This window comes from Helicoverpa zea, chromosome 13 (genome assembly GCF_022581195.2).
Source record: "Helicoverpa zea isolate HzStark_Cry1AcR chromosome 13, ilHelZeax1.1, whole genome shotgun sequence".
Lineage (NCBI taxonomy): Eukaryota > Metazoa > Arthropoda > Insecta > Lepidoptera > Noctuidae > Helicoverpa > Helicoverpa zea.
The window spans coordinates 5,975,286-5,996,757 of record NC_061464.1 but is presented as its reverse complement, the minus strand read 5'-3'; the positions used below and the strand labels follow the sequence as shown (position 1 = coordinate 5,996,757).

The following is a 21,472-nucleotide window of genomic DNA, read 5'->3' as shown; positions in this document are numbered from 1 at the left end:
ATAATGTCAAAATCGAATAGAAATCGAATCGCAATATGATCGCAATAGCAGTTTTAACCATATCGGGCATTCTGCTACTAATAAAAGACCAATAGTATTCGATTGACATTTGATTGGTGTGCGATTGGTCTGCTATTTTGGTGATTTTTGTTTATACTGTAGTTTGCTGTACAATCATTTTGCAATCGTAAATCATTTGTAGACAAAATGATTCATTATTGAATGACAGAAAAGGATAAAAACGTTTATTTCAAAGAAAAAATAGCGGAATGCCACATACGCTTCAATCGTAATCGAGTCGGGATTGGATCTCAGTCGAATCGAGTCGAACGTGAATCGTATGTCACTTAAGTAAAATTAGGAGAATCGGGCCCCTGGAACAAAGTGGTCGTTGCACCATAAATACGTTGTTATTGCAATTTTAAGTCAATTTTTTATAGGTGTAGTCAGCTAATGTTCATGAAATCATAAGTTGAGTCTGCTTTCCCTAACTGACAAATAAACAATGACCATTCCCTTACTTAGGTAAACTATATCTAGACATAAAGTAGGTATTCATAACTTTAGCAGTTGGTAAGTATGAATGGTAATAGTACGAGTTCCTTGGACCAATGATAATAATATCTGAAGACACGTGCACATGCCAACCTTATAAAAGCGTGTTATATCCAATGGCCACTTTAGTTGGCCCTTATGATTCGCGTGGGAAGATTAGCAGCTGACTCCACTGTTTAATTTTATTTCTTACAGATTTTATCACACAGTTGGATTTAACTCCTCAAAATTATAAAAATAGTAGGTAATTAAGCAGTAACGTAAGAAAGACGTCATTGTATCAAAGGCCAACAGTGGCACTTTTCCCATTTTCTGTATCACACACTCTCGATATAGAAATTCGATTGACAAATATGATCACAATGCAGCTGTGTTATAACTGCAAAACCACTGGCTTGATAAGTCGGTTTAGTGCCAAAAACTACCCAGTGCCATGCCAACCGCCGCGGAGGGTTGACGAGACGCGTCATAACCACTTCATCGCTCCTTTTCATAAATTTCCCGCGCCTTTTGGCGAACACGTCCCCAGTTCACGTGTCCTTATGAAGGAAGAAAATTTCGCGAGTTTTCCTTGGGACTTCGTAGCGACGTTAACGTGCTTTAAGGATAATAATTTCTACAGAATATAAGTAAGTTATTATGTAATATTTTTTTGAACTTTTTGCAATTTTTGAATCTATTTGGGATTTTAATTTTGGGGTGGTTTTTGCCCTGTTGTCTTATTTGGAAGTCCTAAAAATAGATAACTTTACTTTTAAGGTAGGTAGGTCAGCTTTGCAGTGTTAGTGGGCTATGTTGTCTAGGGGAGACTTGGCGATTGGCAAAGTGCCAGCTTCGCCCACCCAATGTCGGTCGCGTTTCAGGGTGTAATAACTTTTCAGAGACAGATGAGCATGTGCCGTTAAATCTGTATTATTTATGACGTGTGACTTTTCCACTAGACCGCGGCTCAACTAATTTTATTTGATTGAAAGTCGTGGCTGGGATGTACGCCGATAAGCTCTTTCAGTTATTTTTCATGTCCTAGCCTTTATGAAAGAGATTTTTAATCAAGGACTCATTTTAACAAGTTTTTGTTCTGTTTCGAACTCAGGATTAAAGGACACCAAACAGGGTAGTAGTAGTAGTAGGGTAGGGGTAGTATAGTTTAAGACTTCGCTGTATTTATCTGCGTCTATCACTAGGCTGTATTTCATTTCATTCATGCAGTTGGCAAGTTGTTCTATTTTAATTTGTTGCAATTCTAAAAACCATACTTTTAATGTTCATATTGATGTGGATTGGAGTGTAAGTTGGTGCCTATTTACAAAGGTACTTACCCCCTTACTGGAAATACTTAGCTCTAATTTAATTACTCTATGAAATTACACGAATTGTAATGACAACTTAAGAGATCCATTACTTCTAAATGACTGAATGGATTCAAGGCGTCGTCGCTCGTAAAAGGGATCCTTCTTAAAGGCCATAATTATAGTAAACAGTAGAATGCGTCGCGCCATAGCGTCGCCCGACGGCACCGCCTACTATTGGCGCTTTAGTTTCCAACCCCGCGGCAGGACTTTAACCTCTTAACCTCCATGCATTGATCCGGATATCATAGAACAGAAGATATTTATATTGGGCCTAATAACAAAAGATAATATACAGATATCCTCCGAGCCTTTTCCCATAATATACAGATAATTTAGGTACTTAAAACCACGATTTCACATAAGCGTCAGAGGTATATGGAATATACTTAATGAAGGTATAAAGTTTAAAGTTCGTATTAATATTAGTAAGCAGTTAATTTCAAAATTCACTCAAACTATATGATTCCTTTTTCGTCAAAATTCTTTACTTGATTATTTACTAACTGCGATGAATCAAGCTGCGTAGTGTAAAGCTCCGTGAAAGCTAGCCCTTGATCACAATGGAGTTAAGTTATCCTGACGGTAGTTACATGTTGGTTTAAACCATGAACCAACTTAACTTAGATTAAAGTTAACTATTTGTATGTTATAGATATTTTTATTGATCGAAGGATAAGCAAAATAAACTTATGATATTGGTGCACCACTTCTTTACGATGCGACAACGTCAATAATATCTCTACAAAAAATGTTTCTTGTATAACAAACTTGCAACGCGAATGTTCGTCGTGAAGAATTTCCCAATTCCACATCTAAATTTTCGTAGGCCGCGTAGTCATCTTAGCTACGGCTACGCGAGCTACGAAATATTCAGTGGCGTCGGAATTGGCACAAATATGTAAACTTAGCGTAAACTACGTAGTCCTGAGCGTAGCGTAGCTCTGTAGTAAAGAGAGAATTTTAATTATTTACTAAGTATGTGTGAACAGACGTTGAAAGTACCTGTAACGTAAAGAATCGGCTCCATTCTGAACTTTACTTACTATCCTAGAGACATTAATTGGCAAAGTTAAGATTTCACAAATTTTTCAAACTTGAATCATTTAAATGTATAGGTACTCTTCTTGAACAACATAAGTAACTTTTCATCTCAAAAATTATCAAGACCAAGACAGATATAAACTTTACCCCCTAGACAATTTACTAGTTTCGTATTTATTATTTTTTATTCGTAATTTTTACAGCTAGCGCCATAAAACACGTGCGATCACGCATTTTTGGCCGATACCCGGTGACTGCACGTGATACAATAGATGCAATGCACCGTACGTGACGTGATGACGTGTACCTCAGTGTAGGTACAGTTCAGAGAAAATAACATGACACGTGACACACTCTAAATGACGTAGATTTATGAATGGCGCAGGCATCTGGGAATCGTCTGGGAATTTACGAACTTAGATTGCTATTGCGAATGGGATGTAGAAACATAATGATTATGTACTTACATAGATAGGCATTAGGACTTAATTCTTTATACTGACTCGCCCGAAAACATTTTCATGATCAGTCATGATACCCCTTCCAGTTGTACCCAAAAAAATCAGTTTGACCACTGAAATAGATTTGATTTATAAATGAGAGAGGCATAAAGAGCGAAATATATAGAAATGGTATACGATAGGCATGAACTACCTACAGGTACTACTTGTGACTTGGCATCACTTAAACCATGAATGTTCTACTATATCTACTCGAGCTGAATCTCTTTCTTACTGCTATAAAAACTACCATTTCCGGAAGCTTCGCAATCTCAAGAAATGCACAGTCTAAGTAAGTGTGACGAGTCCATCCCATGACGTGAGAAAACCAACGAATATCTTACGTAAGAAGTAGGTACCTACGTCAAACAAAATTCTCATAACAATATCACGTTGCAATTAAAACTCTAGACTGTGACTGAATGAAATGGTTTGAGAATCATGACCAATCTCCCGCGCACTTATTGCAACTGAACACGGTTCATATTTCAATAACAAAAAAAATATTGATATAATAATAGCGTAGTGTTCCTGCCAGGTGTACTTGGCTTCTAACAATATTCTAATTTAACTTTAGTCTGGCAGCCCTTGATCTAATTTGAGTTAGCTAATCGCATGTCTAGTCTGTTTTTAGTTCGAAAACTGTCTGCTGAATATATCGTCTTGCTGAATGAATAAATTGGGTTCAATCCGAACTTTATGATTGGCTCTATATTTTTTACGATCATCGAGTACTTGATACTTAAGTCTTAGGTACTGTGGTAAAGTATAGGTAGTGTTTCTTGCTGGGAAGTTTGTTCTTCACCACTTCTTCTTCCCAGCCATAACACTAGGAAGTGGTGAAAGGGGGGCGTTTTGGGGATGCTGTCCTTTTATAAATTTGACGTAAAAAAGTGCTAAAAACTAGCCTAATTTCAATAAACGTTTTTGACTTTTTTGACTTTAAAAAAACTAAGCTGATTGAGAACGTTTCTCATAAAACAGCAGTAGCTTAGTTTTCCTAAGTACTTACATGTTTTCTAACATAGTCAATAATGTAGATTCAAGCTAGAACTGAAAAACATTTATAGTTCGGCCATTCAGAGAATGCGTTCCTGACACGTCGCGATTGAACTGACGACGTAACTACATTCATTGATTATTGATATAATGATGTTGTTTTAATGCTCCTCAATTGTTAAAACGGTAAACAACCAGCAAAAATATTTTTATCGTAACTGCAACGCCATTGCAAAGTTACGTCGTCAGTTCAATCGCGACGTGTCAGGAACGCATTCTCTGAATGGCCGAACTATAGTTATGGAAAAAGGAATGTCACTATCAAAACGTACGTTACCTAGGTCTCATTAAATAAATACAGCTTCATAGTAAAAGTTATTTACCTACATCAATGCGGGTAACTTCTTCCATTTGACAGATAACGCACAATCAATACGTCGTACCACTAAGATAAATATTAACCATGAATCAAGATTTATTTAATGATACTGCAAAATATTTATCAGTTAACACATCAGTACAATAGCTATTTCTGGATGATACTTCACGAAGATAAATTCTTCCTGATAATCTTAATCATCTGCCTAGCCTTTTCTTAACTATGTTGCGATCAGTTCGCAGCTTAGAGGGAAATTTATTAATTTTCACACAGCTATTACAGGACTATTAAACCAAACTATGTACTATACCTCTGGAGTCTGTTCTTTCACTTTAGTTGACCAAACCAAACTGCATTGAGGTGCAACCATGAAATTCAAATCATTTGGATCACACAGAAATATGATATGGTGTCTGCAATAAAAAAAATCCAGTGTACCTTTATAAACTATACCTTAATGCCCAAAGTTCGTGCAAAAATTGTACTAGACAAAGTTTTTGCTGTGTTTGTTTAGTTAAAACTAACAATGAGCTTTATTCAGTGCTCTGCAATGCGGAACATTGAACTTTATAATCGATGTATATTGCTGTATGGAACAATCGGTTCAATCTAACTATTATAGATTTCAATTAATTTGAGATATTTCTATGAAACACTACGTACTACTGGGTATAAACCCATCCCATCCTCATCCTCCGAGCCTTTTTCCCAACTATGTTGGGGTCGGCTTCCTGTCTAACCGAATGTAGCTGAGTACCTACCAGTGCTTTACAAGGAGCGATTACTGGGTATAAACCCAGCAAATAATCCATTATATTGTAATTATATTATCTTACCCACAGCTTGATTTCTATATACTTCCTTAGGGGTACCTTCAATTACCCCTAAGGATTAACCAGATAACCCAAAGACAACTCCCAGTTTATCAAGATCTCTAAATGAAATTAAAACTCTAGAAAATTGTATATGTCAAAGTGACTGCGCAAAATATCATTGTTTATCCAAAGAATTAAAATGTTATGAGAAAAACCAAATCAAATCGTGTAAATTTTCACCTTATACCATCAGGAGAAATGAAAAAATCAAAAGTGTTTTAGTGTTACAATTTTTTATTTTTACCGAGACAAAAATCTTCTCGTGTTAACTTGTGATAGTTTCTCTGTTTTCGGTAAGGATACCAAAAGTATTTGAAAGAAAGCTGAAATTGTGTAACATATTACAATACGCAAATCTACACAAGTCACAGTAAATTTTGGAGTTAAAAAATTAAAGGAATGTATTTCCACAGATTGAGTTTGATACAGAGTCTATGAATTAATATTTACATAACTATTGTACCAAAGGTTAAGAACATTCATTCATCCTTTGATTATCATTCATCATAATTATAGACTTTTTACTGTCCTACTATTAGGAACCAGGCCTCTAGAATCCGACTTGTTATTCAAAATACACTTAGAAAGTACAAATAACTTAGAAAAGTAAGTTGGACTGGACTCGAAATCCACACTCGTACTTGACAGGCTGATGTTTTAACCAATTCACTCTTAGTGCCACGACTCATGAATTCTTACTTAATTTCTCATATCTGACGTTATATCCAATCCAGTTTGGTATAAATTTTTGTACAAAATTGTGTCTTGTTTGAACGCATAAATCGTATGCGTGCTAACGGGTAGTTGTGATAACTATACCAATTCTTTAATTTGTCTGAGTAGATTCAGACTTCAGATTAATGTTTTATCGATTCACGATGTCCACAAGTTTAAGTAATACCTCGTAGTTGATGGTGTTTCATTAATCCTCCTGCCAATATCCCAATTTTATTTGGGATATACTTACCTACTTTTATTTTATGACGTCAAAAATCATCAAATGACCCCTCCCGCTGTGGGTTAGCAGCGGTGAGGGAGTGTCAGACTCTTACTGACTAAAAACCGTCGTGTTCCGTCATAGACCTTTTATGTTCCAGGGCCGCGGTATCTCTTTCGAACAACCCGCAACCCCGGCAGGATTTGGGATATACTTGGCGTGTTTTCTCGTTCCATGTAGGTATGGAAAGAGAAAAGCCGCCATCATCTCACAAGCAACATTATTTCATAACTCTTTCCTCTGATGGTCTTTTCTGATATTGTTGTTCTGAAATTATTTATTCTTCAATTATTTTCACAGAGCAAGTCCGACAATGAAACGCGATGATTCGACTAGAAGCTTCTCAAAATATCCGACACAGCGGCGGATGAGTGGTTCGTACGCCATAGCTGGATGGCGTCACAACTCCCTCACCATAAACTCATTAGCACAGAACTCTGCTTACCTAGCTGAGAAACTTTTAAACCAACAGCTGTGAGTATTGTCCTTATTTCAAGTGTTTGAGTAATATTTGTAACCCCGCCTCGTTAAAAAACCTAATATTATGAAAAACCGGCGCCATATCAATCAGCTCGAATATTACAAGCCATAAATTATTAATGTTTATCAAATATATAACTAAGAAAATAAAATGAACAAAAAAGTTGGGCACCTGCCAGAATATAAGTAGCCAAAGCAACAGATAAGCGCCGTTACACATTTATAATCTTGTTGTCACGTGACAATAATAATTTAACAAGCTATTACTTTTTCTAGAGAACAAGACGCAAGAGCTCAAGCTGAACCCGTAGCTTTCCATCACTTAGTAAGTATTATTGCCAGATGTCATACTTCTAACTCAATGGGTGTAATTATTAATAATTTTACTATCATAGTTTCATAGTTAAATAAAATTAATGTCAAGTTATAAACACTTAATTATCAAGATTCGATTGAAACCTTGTGGAGCTTAGCTGTTTCCACTTTATTATGAAATTTGAAACGTGAATTATCATGAAAATTAGCAAGTACATGATATTAATAAATTAATATATTTATTCGTTCCACAGTATAGGTACGCCAAGCCGTGCGAGATACTTTTTTTGATGGTCGGCGTATTTTTTGCTTGTGTCAATGGACTATTCGTGCCTTTGGGCGTCATCATATATGGCGAGTTCACGGCACTCCTCATCGACAGGACCGTGATGACCGGAACCTCGACTGAAACCTGGACCATATCTTGGTTCGGTGGAGGGAAAGTTCTGTGAGTTATTACTTTTTCTTTTCTCTTTACATTTTTATAGAGATTTTCCTAGTCTAGTGTGGGGAAAATTTTTCTTGCTGTTTAAACCAAACAAATGATATTACAACCTAGTTCTCGAGAGAACTGCTTCCCGTAGCCAAATGGTGATAAAATCTATCCTTGTACCGGGTCTGAGTTATACTCAGACACAGTAGTGTTTGTCCGGTACAGTAGTATTTATCCCCTTTTTTAAGTAAGTCATCAGTTTAATGGAAATTATACGAATCAATATATTAAATTGACAGTACAAATGCATCGAGAGCAGAAAACAGGATAGCTTTAATTCAAGACTCGCAGGCGTTCGGCGTCGGGTGCACCGTGTTTTCCATCGGCCAGTTCATCGTCGGCGTCATCAGTGTAGATATCTTCAACTACATGGCACTTAAACAGGTTAGTGATGCACATTGCTTCTTAAAAACGCGTCCTTAACCCATCAATCGATCAACCAAGACCAAGTGATGTCTCAAGGAACCAAAGAATAGATCGATTCCTCTATCAACACCTCGTTAGTTCTCTTGTAATTAATCGTTTTAACCATAACCAACATACGTAGTTGACCTAGAAGAAGGCACCTGACCTACCTGCCTTAAGGCATCTGCGCTCATCTTTCCTTCCTCCGTGGTTTTTATTCCAAAAAACGAAAATGAAAAAAGAGCAATGACTGTACGTCCGTCGCCCGAGACCCCCTGGATATAAACTGAAGAAGGTCCATGTAAAGAGGATCTTAATCTGATATAGCACTTGTTATGTTACGGGCATAGGCATATTATTATCATCGTAAGTACTAGTTATTACAATGGTTTTCATATTCCAGGTTGACAGGTTAAAAGCGATGTTTCTGCGAGCTGTGCTTCGACAAGACATCACTTGGTATGACTTGAATACTACCATGAACTTCGCAACCAAGGTTTCCGAGTAAGTAACTTGGAACAATTTAATAAGTATACTGCTTCTTATATATCTCAGGATTTAGACTATACGGGCACATGTAGATCTACGTGCATATCATATCTATATGCTCTGGGTTGCCGGCTATGTGATTTAAACAGCGGAAATGCTTATCTACTCTTATATTATAAATAGGACATTTACAAATAAGAAATTTAAATAAAACAAATAAGAAATTTAAATAAAAATACCATTTTTACCAATAAACTAAAAGATTTCCTTATACGCAAATGCTACTATAGTATAAACGAATATCTAAATGAGAAATAAAAACTATACACTATTACACATCTACATACATACTTATATAAACAAATAAAAAAAAAAAAATGTAAACCGTCCCATTAGAAAACCTAATAATTATATATATATATTAAAAAAAAAAAAAAAAAAAAAAAAACTTCAAACTACTAACTACATACTTAAATACTAGAATTTAAACACACAGTGCTCTTCCTCCTCTCTCCTACTATTGATTGCTTGTGCCCGACAGGGTCCATAATTGTGACTAATATCTATAACCTACCAACAACCTGTAATACATTATGGTATGCAATAAAGAATTGAGAATTGAGAATTGAGAATTGAGAATTGAGGAATGATTTGACTATCTGACAAAATTGTCTCCAAAACATCATGACCATTTGAAAAAATCTTTCGTTGTTGGAAAGCTACATTATTCACTTCAAACATAGGCTATATTTTATTGGGGTGCGAGCAGTAGTACCCACGGGCGCAGGTGAACCGCAGGTAAACGGCTAATTATTGTATAGACTTGAGTATGCCATATAATAAGTAAACTAGATCACTACCAGACTGAGAATCTTAAAGTTCTTAAGAACCACATTTTTCTTTCGTTTTTCTTTCAGTGACATCGAGAAATTTCGAGAAGGGATTGCAGAGAAAGTGCCTATCTTCATCTACCTAGTGATGTCGTTTGTTACTTCGGTGCTCATCTCCTTTGCTTATGGCTGGGAGCTGACTCTCGTGATATTGTCGTGCACACCAGTGATCATTGCCACTACTGCTGTTGTTGCTAAGGTGAGTTCTTTTCTATTTATTGTTATCAGGGATGTCTGAGAGATGAAACGTGTCTGCTAAGTCCCTTCTATTTTTAGCACATAATGTTTCAAATATACATGGCGTGCCTCTAAGGTTAAAAAATATTCATTTCCTAAACCCATACATTTGCAATATTTAGTAGCCATGTAATACAGAACCATTTGCTTTAGGTACAATCTTCACTGACATCTCAAGAACTAAAAGCGTACAGTATAGCAGGAGTTGTGGCAGAAGAAGTATTGTCAGCAATTAGAACAGTGGTCGCTTTTGGTGGACAGTCAAAAGAAATAGACAGGTATGTACTCCAATGGTGACAATAGATGATAGAAATGTTGATTAATATTTTGGAAGCAAGGCTGAAAATGTCCTTAATATAACAGTCTTCCGCTACTTCGAATTGTCTACGTGCATCTATCGTCTTCTATCTATAGAAGTATCTGCTGCCTATGTGTGAAAAACTATATTCATATTTATAGATATGCTCGTCGCCTTGAGCCAGCTAAGAAAATGGGGACGAAGAAAGGTATATTTGCTGGCCTAGGAAGTGGTATAATGTGGTTTATCATATACGCTACATATGCATTGTCCTTCTGGTATGGCGTCGGTCTCATTCTGGACAGTAGAAATGAAGAAAAACCTGTCTATACAGCGGCTGTGCTCATGATTGTAAGTTTGACTTTTTATCTTTGTCCCAGATTACCCTACAGTTGTCTCGCCATCATTCCAATAACTTTTATCTCTGTCAGCAAAAGTAACTTCTACGTGTGTACTAGATCGTTAAGCTGCACTTATTGTTAATCAGAACACGTGTTATAAGGACCTTAACACGCGAATACATAAATATTTTGAGTTTAGATCTCACAAAGTACTAGAAAATAAATATAGGAACAAAAAGTTTCAACTATGTAATTCATATCCAAAGGCATTTCATGTAATCCAGCCATTTGCAGAAATCGGGTAAAGAGCCACCGAATTAAGCCTATCAATAACCGTTCGCGTTGTGTTCAATGCCTTCTTTTCGTAAAGCAACAATAAAAAACAGCTTTTTAAAGACCTCTTATTTTAGGTATTCTTCAGTGTACTACAAGGAGCTCAAAACGTTGGTCTGACAGCTCCTCACATGGAAGCCATATCGACTGCAAGAGCCTCTGCGGCGTCCGTTTATGCTGTCATTGATAGAAAACCGCTTATTGACATATTTTCCACTGAAGGTGACAGACCGGAGCTCACTGGAGATATCGAATTCAGAGATGTGTACTTTCGATATCCAGCACGAAGTGATGTGCAGGTACGTATCATTTATTAAACGTTAACACCGATTACCTTCAAGTTAAGATTTTAAAAAAATATTAAATTTAATGTACGAACAAGTAGCCACTAGCCGTATAAAATCATATCACCACAGACTCCAAATAACCTGTGTTGTTTTATAAATCAAGTATTCAAAAAATTGCTTAGGTACATATTTAGGTATAAATGTATCTGCTACCCACATTGTACGATTTTAGGTTTTAAACGGGCTCAATCTGAAAATTAACGCAAACGAAACAATAGCTCTGGTGGGGTCAAGTGGTTGTGGCAAGTCTACGGTGCTGCAACTGATACAGAGGATGTACGATCCTGACGGAGGGTCGGTGACCGCGTCTGGGAACGATCTGAGAGACATGAACGTCAGGCACTACAGGAACCATATAGCAGTCGTGGGTCAGGAACCTGTGCTCTTTGCTGGCACCATTAAGGAGAATATTAGGTAGGAGACTATTTTAAAACAACTAAATAGTAAGTAACATTAGTTTCTCTGGAATTCTAATTGGAATCGTTTTTAGTTTTTAACCTACTTCCCAAAAAGAAGGAGTTTGAAAAGGAACCAGACTCGATAAACAAAATATTGTTTGAAGGTAATTCCCAAATAGTCTCATTGTCAGGTCCAGGATCTAATGAGGGGAGCCTTTAGGAATCGAGGGTCATTCTCTCTTTATTCGATACATGTCACTCTATCTGTAAAATTTATTTAATGAATTAATTAATTATTGCTTACAAGGTACATAATATATTTTAAAAGGTACAAAATGTCCAACAAAACTGTATACAACAGTTTGTCTGTTGGATCAGTCTTTTTAAACCATTGACTTAGGTACATTGGTATTTACTATAATAATAATAATAAGCCCCGCAGGGCATCTGAGGCGGATGACGGGGAGTAGCGACCCCGCGGGGCTATATATCCGAGTGCTCCAGGGAGAGTATACTGTCCCCCATCTCCGGCCTGCCGGAGTGAAGCATGACGGGGGATAGGTCTCCCGCCTCTTGGCTTGCCTTCATCGGCCGGTCAGAGTGGAGTCGCTAGAGCAGGGTTAACAGCCCACTCGGAGGGTAGGTGCCTCGTGGTAAGTGGCGAGTGGGCCGGTGATGCTGGACCCACAGGGAGCGCGTGATCTGCGTTTAAAGTCCGCCGAGGTATCCTTACCCTTCAGCCGCTCATGTACCTGTTGCCCCCTTGTTGCGATTTAGCGACTGATTCCCGGGGGCCCAGTAAGTGAGTTGGCGAGTCTCCACCTGCCATTTTTACGTGTATTTATTACATTGTTATCGGCAGGTGCCATAGTTCCCGTAGTTTCCCCATTCCTAGTCCACTAGCATCCCATCACAATAGCCCAAGTAGTTTTCATCCATAGTTAGCAATAGTTTAGCACAGAACCGGGGACTGTCCTTGGGTACATTTCTATAGTGTATACAGGGATAATCGTCGGTTTTGTGTCACCATTTCATTAAAGTTGTCTCAAAAGGGCTTCAGCGTGTTGGCTTCGGCCCCACGTTCGCCTCCCAAAAATCCGGGACTCTATAGTCCCGAGGTCTGGTAGAGACATACAAGATAATAATAATAAACTTCTTTATTCAGATAACTGAGATCCATACATTAGGTACACAAACAATACAATTAATATATAATAGTAAGCAGGGACTTAGTCCTCTGCACTAATTTCCACGTAAGCGGGCAGTCGTGTCTACTTGCTATAGCACTCAAGATGCTGTGGCGACTTCCACGCAACCGACTGATGAAGGATGCGGTCTTTTTACGCCATATTGCTGCAAAGCCATCTGTGTGTGCATCAGCAAACATGGCTGATGCGCTACAGAAACGTGGAAGCCGCAACAGCGCCCTGAACGCGTTATTAAATTGGACCCGCAGAGCATTGTATGTTCTCTGAGTATAGTTAGCCCACAGAGCTCCCGTGTACAGTGAGGTACAGTACGCTTTGAATAATGTAATTTTGACTGCGTCTGTACAACGGGAGAATCTGCGCGCCAACATATTCGCCCGAACTGACAATGCTCTGCGTTCCCTTTCCATATCGACGTCATCTTTTAAATCGTCGGTGACCCAATGTCCAAGGTATTTAAATTGGCACACTCTTGTTAAGGCTTCACCATTTAGGTAAAGTGGTTGTACTGGTGGACTTTTGGGACCCGATTTAAAAGCCATATACACTGTCTTTTTTACATTATATGTAAGACCATGTGAAGTGACAAAAGACTCACAAACTGCAAGCAACTTCCGGAGAGCTCCGATTGAGGGGGCCAGCAGCACCATGTCGTCCGCGTAGCTGAAGTTGTTACAACAAACACCATCAATGTAGCAGCCGACATGCATGCCGCTGAGCTCCTCAACCAGGGCGTTTACGTACAGGTTGAAGAGTAAGGGTGAGCTCAAACCCCCCTGCCGCACCCCACACTCCAACCTGCTCGGATCCGAAAGTTCACCCGCCCACTTCACACGATTCTCCTGGTGGAGATACCAGTACCTAAGGACTGATGCCAACTCTGGCGGCACTCCCGTCCCGGCAAGCTTCTCCCACAACACATCATACGCGACTAGATCGAATGCCTTACTCAGATCCAGGAAACAGGCATAGACGGGTGTTCGTCTATCCGTATAATACTTGACAGTGTGTTTCAAACTAAATACAGCTGCCTCAGTGGACAACCCAGGTCGGAATCCGAACTGAGCGTCGTGCAACTGAATGTATTTGGTGAAATGAGAGTTGAGCACACTGTCAAGTACCTTGGCAATGATGGTCGCCAGGGAAATTGGTCTATAATTGGTCTTGTCTGCCATGTCTCCTGTCCTGTTCTTAGCTATTGGTACCACCAGCGTCTGCATCAGTCCATGAGGAAGGTATCCGTGACTTATGCATAGATTATAAAACATGGCAAGCACTCGAGGCAGATGGATGCCAGCGTATCTCAGATGTTCAACACTGAGCCCGTCATGACCGGGGGATTTACCTCCTGTCATCTTTCTTATGGCAATTTGAACATCTTTTGCAAGTATGATGGTAGAAATGTCAGAATGACAGGCATCAATCTCCCGGCATGGCGGCCCCAGCGGAGACTTAATGGAATAATAGGTTTTGAACATGTTGGCTATTTCCTTGGGACTAGAAACTCCATCAATACTTACAGGAATACTAGGCTTAGTATTGCTATTCTTGGTACATTTCCAAAAGTTTTTAAAATCTGACTTAGAATGGTGTTTGGCTAAGATATCCATCTTAATTTGTTCCTGGTGATTCTGACACCACTTTAATTTACCTTTAAATTCTTTACGTGCCTGAGTCATGTCAGTAAAAGTTTCCGAGTTAGTTGGTTTACCACTGGATGCAATGTGTTCAATTTATTCTCATTCTAGATTGAGCAACCCCGAAGCCACTGATGCAGATATAATTGCTGCAGCCAAAGCTGGTCATTGCCATGATTTCATCAAGGCACTTCCTGAAGTACGTACCAAATTTTTGCTCAATTTTAGTCATTTACCTTTAATCTATGTCTGCACAGACATTTATGGTCTCTCAAAATCTGTAAAGTTTATTTCGATGTGCCTAATTCAAAAACTTATACCAGGCGCTATTAACAGGCCTACAACACCTTGATTGGAGAAAGGGGTGCTCAACTTTCTGGAGGCCAAAAGCAGCGCATAGCTATAGCGAGGGCGTTGGTAAGGAAACCGAAGATCTTGCTGCTCGATGAGGCCACTTCAGCCCTCGACTCCCAAAGTGAAGCTAAAGTCCAGAGGGCTCTAGACGCAGCAGCGGCAGGTCGGACTACTGTCATGGTGAGCCACAGGTACAAGTATATGCAAACAATGGGCTTTGGCGAATTTATTCCGCCAATTAAGCCCTGCTGTCAGGGCGAGCAGGAAAATTGTTTTGTATATTGAATCTTGAAAGTGTTGCTCCCTTTAGGCCTTGTTGGCCATCAGCACAAGTTCCAAAGCCAAACCACTTGACATGGATGCAGCTTTGATCATCTTTTATAGATGCTAACAGGCCATAAAGAAGTCAAAGTGTCTTATACATAAATTAATGTTTTGGCATCAGTTTCTTGGGAATCATTATATATCAAGGTTTTTCACATTTATGTAAAACCAGTAAGAAATATAGTTACCGGTAGAAGCAAAACTAAGGCTGTGAAGCGCTTGATACAGTTTGTATAAAAAGTACTTTTTACGTATTCAACAGGTTATCAACAGTGCTGAATGCGAATCGCATAGTGTTTATTGATAAAGGCGAAGTCGTCGAGGAAGGCACTCATGCCGAACTCATGGCTAAAAAAGGACGGTTCTATCAACTAGCTGCGGAGAACGAGGCAGCAGTAGATGAACTCCCTCCTTCTGCCCAGAACGTAGCGAAACGTAAGAATCGTATTTTCTTGAATCTTCTCCCAAAGACGGCGATCTTTTTTTCCGGTTTTGAGAGTTCTTTCGTTATATTCTGCGAGAACAATTCTTAAACTAGAAACAATAACAACAACGTTTAAAAATAACTTATTGACGACCCTGCATTAAAAGGGTCAAAAACTTATTTTAGCTATTCATCAATAGATACGCAACAGTAAACTAGGCTTTTTTCACATTCTTGATGGTTTCTATAATTGCAGGTGCAAAAATAAAACAAAAGCCAAAGAAAATCAAATCTGTTGAGTCTATTAAAAGTGAGTCATCTAGTTCGGCGTCATCGGCTAGCTCTATAGAAGAGATAAAAGAGGAAGAGGAGTTTCATCCGACTAACTGGCAGATCTTGAAGCTATGTGGGCCGGAGAAGTGGCTGATGATAGCGGGTGTGTTATCTGCCATAGCCGTCGGCTCTTCCTTCCCTACATTTGCCATTCTCTTCGGAGAGACCTATGGGGTATGTCATACTTTGTAAACGATTGGTATGGACTGAAAAGCTGGGGCCATGAAGTGATTTGTGCTAACTTTACAAGACCTGCTGGGGTCTTAAGAAAATTTTTCCTACTAAGTCTACTTTATAATTTCAGTACTTGGAAAGTCCTGACAATGACTGGGTGCGAGGTCAGACGAATGTCATTGCAGTCCTTTTCCTCCTTGTGGGAGTCTACACTGGAGTTGGTATCTTCTTCCAAATTTTTATATTCAACTTAACTGGAGTTCGTCTGACGGCTAGGCTCAGGTACTTACTCAAATATAACCAAAATTGTACAATAAGATGTAGACAATTATTTTTCTGATAAAATTAATTGTGTGCTAATTTTATAGAGTGGCTGCATTTGAATCGATGTTGAAACAAGAAATAGGTTGGTTTGACGACGCACGCAATGGAGTCGGCGCTCTGTCAGCGAGGCTGGCTTCTGATGCTGCTGCAGTACAAGGGGTTAGTCATCATAGCTTTGTATTTTACTTCTTTTAATTTTCGATTTACCACTTCGCCAACTCTCGGAACAAACGAGTACAAAATTTGAAAAAATTTAAGGAACACATAAGAAAAAGTCCCTGATTCGTCCACCTCAAGTTTATTTTGTGTTATTAGGCAACAGGCACTCGTATCGGCGCTCTGATGCAGGCAACAGCGACCATCGTGATCGGCATCATGCTTTCCATGTACTACACTTGGAAGATGACACTTGTATCACTAGTGTCTGTACCCATGGTCATCGGTGCCGTGGTGCTAGAAGGCCGGGTCTTGTCGGTAGGACTCGCGCTGGTCAGAGAAGCCTCCTACAAGGCAACCACGATAGCTACCGAGGCTATCACTAATATCAAAACTGTTTGCGCATTCTGTAAGTATGACAGTTTCCCTTCAGTAGAATGTTACTGCTTGTGCCCGTTTTAACACAATTTTCGCTTCTTAGAAACAATGAGAATATCTGCATATTGAAAACAATAAAAAACTATATTTAATAGAATCTAGAGAAACAATGTTTCATGATTCTGGGGTGTAAGGAAGTGTGATACCAAATTGAATTAATAAGTATCGTTATGGACACATAACACATAACTGTGGATTTCAATCTTCAAAAACTTTTTACAAAAAAATAAAACCGACTCCCAAAAACACTGAAAAGCAAAAAAAAACTATTCTTAGGTGCATCGGCCTAGAAGTCGGTGTCTAATGGATGTAACTAAGTTTATAACGCCACCGACTTCTAGGCCGATGCACCTAAGAATAGTTTTTTTTTGCTTTTCAGTGTTTTTGGGAGTCGGTTTTATTTTTTTGTAAAAAGTTTTTTATTTTTAGCTTTTCAGTGACAAGCATAGTTGTCACTATCCGCATGTCATATCCGCAGTGGAAAGTTCTCATCAATACGAACAATATAAGCCCAAGCACGAGGTAGTTTACATATTCAATTGTCGAGTTCCCTCGACCTTCGCTGGTCTCCATCATCAGGTCAGCTTCAAACCTTCACTGTTGCAAAGGTCTCGTCAATACGAACAAAATAAGCCCAAACACGAGGTAGTTTTTTACACATTCATTGTTCAAGTTCCCTCGACCTTCTCTGGTCTTCATCATCAGGTCAGCTCCAAGCCTTCACCATTGCATAGTGTTATCAGACATGCGCCTTAGTGTCAAGTTTTTACCCTACGTATGCCTACGATTTTCGAAAGTTGCCCTCGATTTCTCAGGGTTTCCATCATCAGATCCTGACCTGGTGACTATGGGACCACCTGGGAGGTAAACCCTATCAAACAAAAAAAAAATTTTGCAAATCGGTCGAAGCGTCTCTGAGTAATCGGTGAACATACATAAAAAATAAAAAAAAAAAAAAAAGATCCCGACGAATTGAGAACCTCCTCCTTTTTGGGAAGTCGGTTAAAAACACTTTCATCTTTTGAATTTTTTTCTTAAGGTGGTGAAGAAGGAGTGCTGAAGCGTTACCACGAGGCGTTTGTAGGAGGTCGTCTGGCAGCGCGCAAAAGCTTACGTTGGCGCGGCTGTGTATTTTCATTCGGTCAGACCGCGCCGGTCGCCGGGTATGCTCTGGCCCTCTGGTACGGTGGAGTTCTAGTCGCTAATGGAGAGATACCCTACAAGAACGTCATCAAGTGAGTCTACTTCTGAGAGAATTACAATTAGCAGCATACAGTTGTTGCTTTTATGGAGCTCGACGCATACTGCGCTAGTCCGTATTTTTGGAAAGCGAATAATTTTGATTTTGGCGATGACCTACTCTGATGATTTTAATTACCTACGTAATTGGGTGACACATACTTAATCAGACCATATTCTTCATGCCTACAGATTTTCGCATCTCAAGGCTTAGTTTATTTTCCTTCATTATCTTACTTACTTTTCTATTTCTTATACAGAGTTTCCGAAGCCTTGATCTTCGGTGCGTGGATGATGGGGCAGGCATTGGCGTTTGCCCCCAACTTCGGCGCAGCAGTGAGTGCGGCTGGCCGTGTCATGACGTTGCTGGCCCGCAAGCCACGTGTTGCCGACACTGTTACTCCTTCCGTGCCTAAGGATTACGTACGTGCCGATATATTCTACCTTTTTTCTGTACTAATATTATAAAGTTGAAGAATTTGATTGCTTGCTTGAAACTTGCCATAGTAACTGCGTTCGATTTGAAAGATTACTTTTAGATCGTCCATTATTGAAGAAGGCTACTCTTTAGCTGGATGCGCGGAGTTCTCACGGGATGCGGATCGCTGACCGAAGCTAGTATTGTGAACCCTGACAAGACACGCGCGACAAACATAAACCTTCTTCTTGACAATCCCTATAACATCATCTATATGTTAATGAAAAGAGATTTTTACACGAATCAACAGCAAAACAAAGTTCGTGTAGAAACAAAAGCTGTTTCATTTAATTGTTAATATACTAGCTGTTAATTTACGTGTCAAAGCCATCTGTTCATTTTATTCCCAAAAAAGTTTATATATATTTTATTAACTTTCAATTTGGTTAACGCAGGTCGCGAAAGGCAAGATTGAGTACAATAACATAAAGTTCCGGTACCCGACGCGGCGTGAAGTGGAGGTGCTGCGAGGCCTTTCGGTGCTGATCCCATGCGGCAAGCGAGTGGCGCTAGTGGGGCCCAGCGGCTGCGGGAAATCTACCCTCATACAGCTGATTCAAAGACTATACGACCCCGATGAAGGCACTGTGGTAAGTCATTGACTATTCCTCTCTAGCTGTTACTTCAAACTAACGGAGTTAAACCTTTGTGTTTGCGTCTTCATTTTGGATTATATGGAAATGAAGATAATTCAGTAGATTTGTTAAATATTAAAGTGTAATAAATAATTTAACGGTCAAGTACCTATAACATCGCGTTTTCGAAAAAACTTTCTGGTATTATTTGTTAGGTTTGGTTATGGTATTTTTTTAATGCAAAACCACCTTCAAAAGTCCCACGTTGGGCGCCAAAACCTTTATTATTTTCTAATTTATTATTTTCAGAGCATGGACGACCATAACATCGTATCGGACATGCGTTTAGATACTCTGCGTCGGAACATTGGCCTCGTGTCTCAAGAGCCGGTGTTGTTCGATCGCACAATAGCCGAGAACATTGCATATGGCGACAACAAACGCGTGGTCTCTATTGAAGAAATTGTCACCGCAGCGAAACAAGCCAACGTCCATTCTTTTATTGCAGCTTTGCCTAACGTAAGTAGTATTGCGAATAGTTGGACACAAACATGCTAACTTCATAAAGCGATGTACCTATATTTTCTATTATAAGTAGGTACCTACTTCGGCAGAAGAGAACTTAAGTAATCTCATCAAGCGATGTTAGATCTCACAGGAACTTTTGTCGCAGCTCTTTTACTACAGATGACAAAAACCAATCCATCCTTTGTTTTGAGATAAGAGATTGAATAAAAACATAATGTAAAAGTACCTATGTCTCAATCTCTCGAAAAACAACGGATCGGGTATTGTAATCCACAGTTAAAGATTAGAAGATTAGTGATCAACTAGCTATCTACAAATCAATAATTGGGTTAGATGTACTCATGTTGTTTAAAACTGCTTAGGAAAGTTGCGCATATTATCAGGTACCTAAGTAGTTTGCTTTACCGACTAATTCATCATCGCAACCATAGGACGTCCACTGCTAAACATAGGCCTCCCTCTTATCTCCACATATACCGGTTGGAAGCTACCTTCATCCAGCGTCTTCCGGCGATCTTTATAAGGTCGTCTGTCCATCTTGACTTCACCTAATATTGTAGGTACATATTAAATTGTAACGTATATTTTACTTACCACAAGTCTGCTTCAACAGGCATACGAGACTCGTGTCGGAGCTCGTGCATCGCAGCTGTCTGGAGGTCAAAAACAGCGCATTGCTATCGCTCGAGCGCTTGTTCGAAACCCGCGCGTGCTACTATTGGACGAGGCCACATCGGCGCTCGACACACATAGTGAAAAGGTAGAAAGCTCTATTGCTGTGCCGTATCCTGAGGTTTTAACCATTCATGGCTACAGATACACTGGGGGAATCATTTCATATTTTTCGTCTTACCGTCAGTTGCACAAAGCTCCATCAAAGTTAAAGCTTCATTAAATCTATTGCTGACACTTTTTATCTTGTTTAACTTTAATGGAGCTTTGTGCAACTGACGGTTAGTGTTTATACGACACTATATTTATGAAGCGACTACCACTCACAAAAACTATTGTTCAAATACTACTGATCTTCCTGACTACGCACTGACTGGTAGTCGGAATATAAAGAGAAATAATTTGTTTTAAAATTTCCCAGGTTGTACAAGAAGCTCTGGACAGAGCCAGTGAAGGCCGCACAAGTCTCATCATAGCACATCGCCTGTCAACAATACAGAATGCTGATGTCATCATAGTCATTTCGAAAGGCGTGGTCGCCGAGAAGGGCACACACAGAGAACTTATTGCTCAACGAGGCATATACGCGAGGCTATACGAACTGCAGTGCGGGATCCCTGAAGAGACAGATGAAGCGCAAGAAGCATAATAACTTCGGAGGTGTTCTAGAATATTATAGACGGTACCTGTACATAGTACATATTAACTTACTAGATATGTACATCGGCCAACCGTTCATTGGATTGCGTTTTGCAGTTTCCTTATTAAGGTCATCAAATGCAAAGGTCTATTTAAACATCTGTAGCTGTCCTCAACGCAAACAAATTTAAAATTGTTGGTTCTTCTAACTGTGGTGCGCCAGTTAGCTTAATTTGTTTCCTGGT

At 39.2% G+C, this 21,472-nt stretch overlaps 1 protein-coding gene across 1 annotated transcript; it reads left to right on the top strand.

Moving 5' to 3' along the window:
- Positions 1–998: 998 nt before the first annotated feature.
- Positions 999–21,468, top strand: LOC124635916 (multidrug resistance protein homolog 49-like). Its single transcript, XM_047171872.1, has 24 exons — positions 999–1,184; positions 6,999–7,172; positions 7,455–7,503; positions 7,748–7,941; positions 8,226–8,370; positions 8,795–8,895; positions 9,798–9,969; positions 10,161–10,285; positions 10,467–10,656; positions 11,057–11,278; positions 11,499–11,740; positions 14,681–14,768; positions 14,906–15,114; positions 15,510–15,682; positions 15,928–16,178; positions 16,309–16,460; positions 16,547–16,661; positions 16,818–17,067; positions 18,136–18,331; positions 18,596–18,758; positions 19,209–19,403; positions 19,698–19,907; positions 20,530–20,676; positions 21,010–21,468. The coding sequence occupies exons 2-24, from the start codon at positions 7,012–7,014 to the stop codon at positions 21,235–21,237; spliced, it is 3,978 nt and encodes a 1,325-aa protein (XP_047027828.1). The 5' UTR covers positions 999–1,184; positions 6,999–7,011; the 3' UTR covers positions 21,238–21,468.
- The last annotated feature ends 4 nt before the right edge of the window (positions 21,469–21,472 follow it).

Excerpts from the sequence above, each read along its gene's own strand:
- LOC124635916 (XM_047171872.1), top strand. The coding sequence starts at position 7,012 with ATGAAACGCGATGATTCGACTAGAAGCTTCTCAAAATATCCGACACAG. Across the intron at positions 9,970-10,160 it reads CTACTGCTGTTGTTGCTAAG|GTACAATCTTCACTGACATC; the intron begins GTGAGTTCTTTT and ends CATTTGCTTTAG. Across the intron at positions 16,461-16,546 it reads CGTCTGACGGCTAGGCTCAG|AGTGGCTGCATTTGAATCGA; the intron begins GTACTTACTCAA and ends CTAATTTTATAG.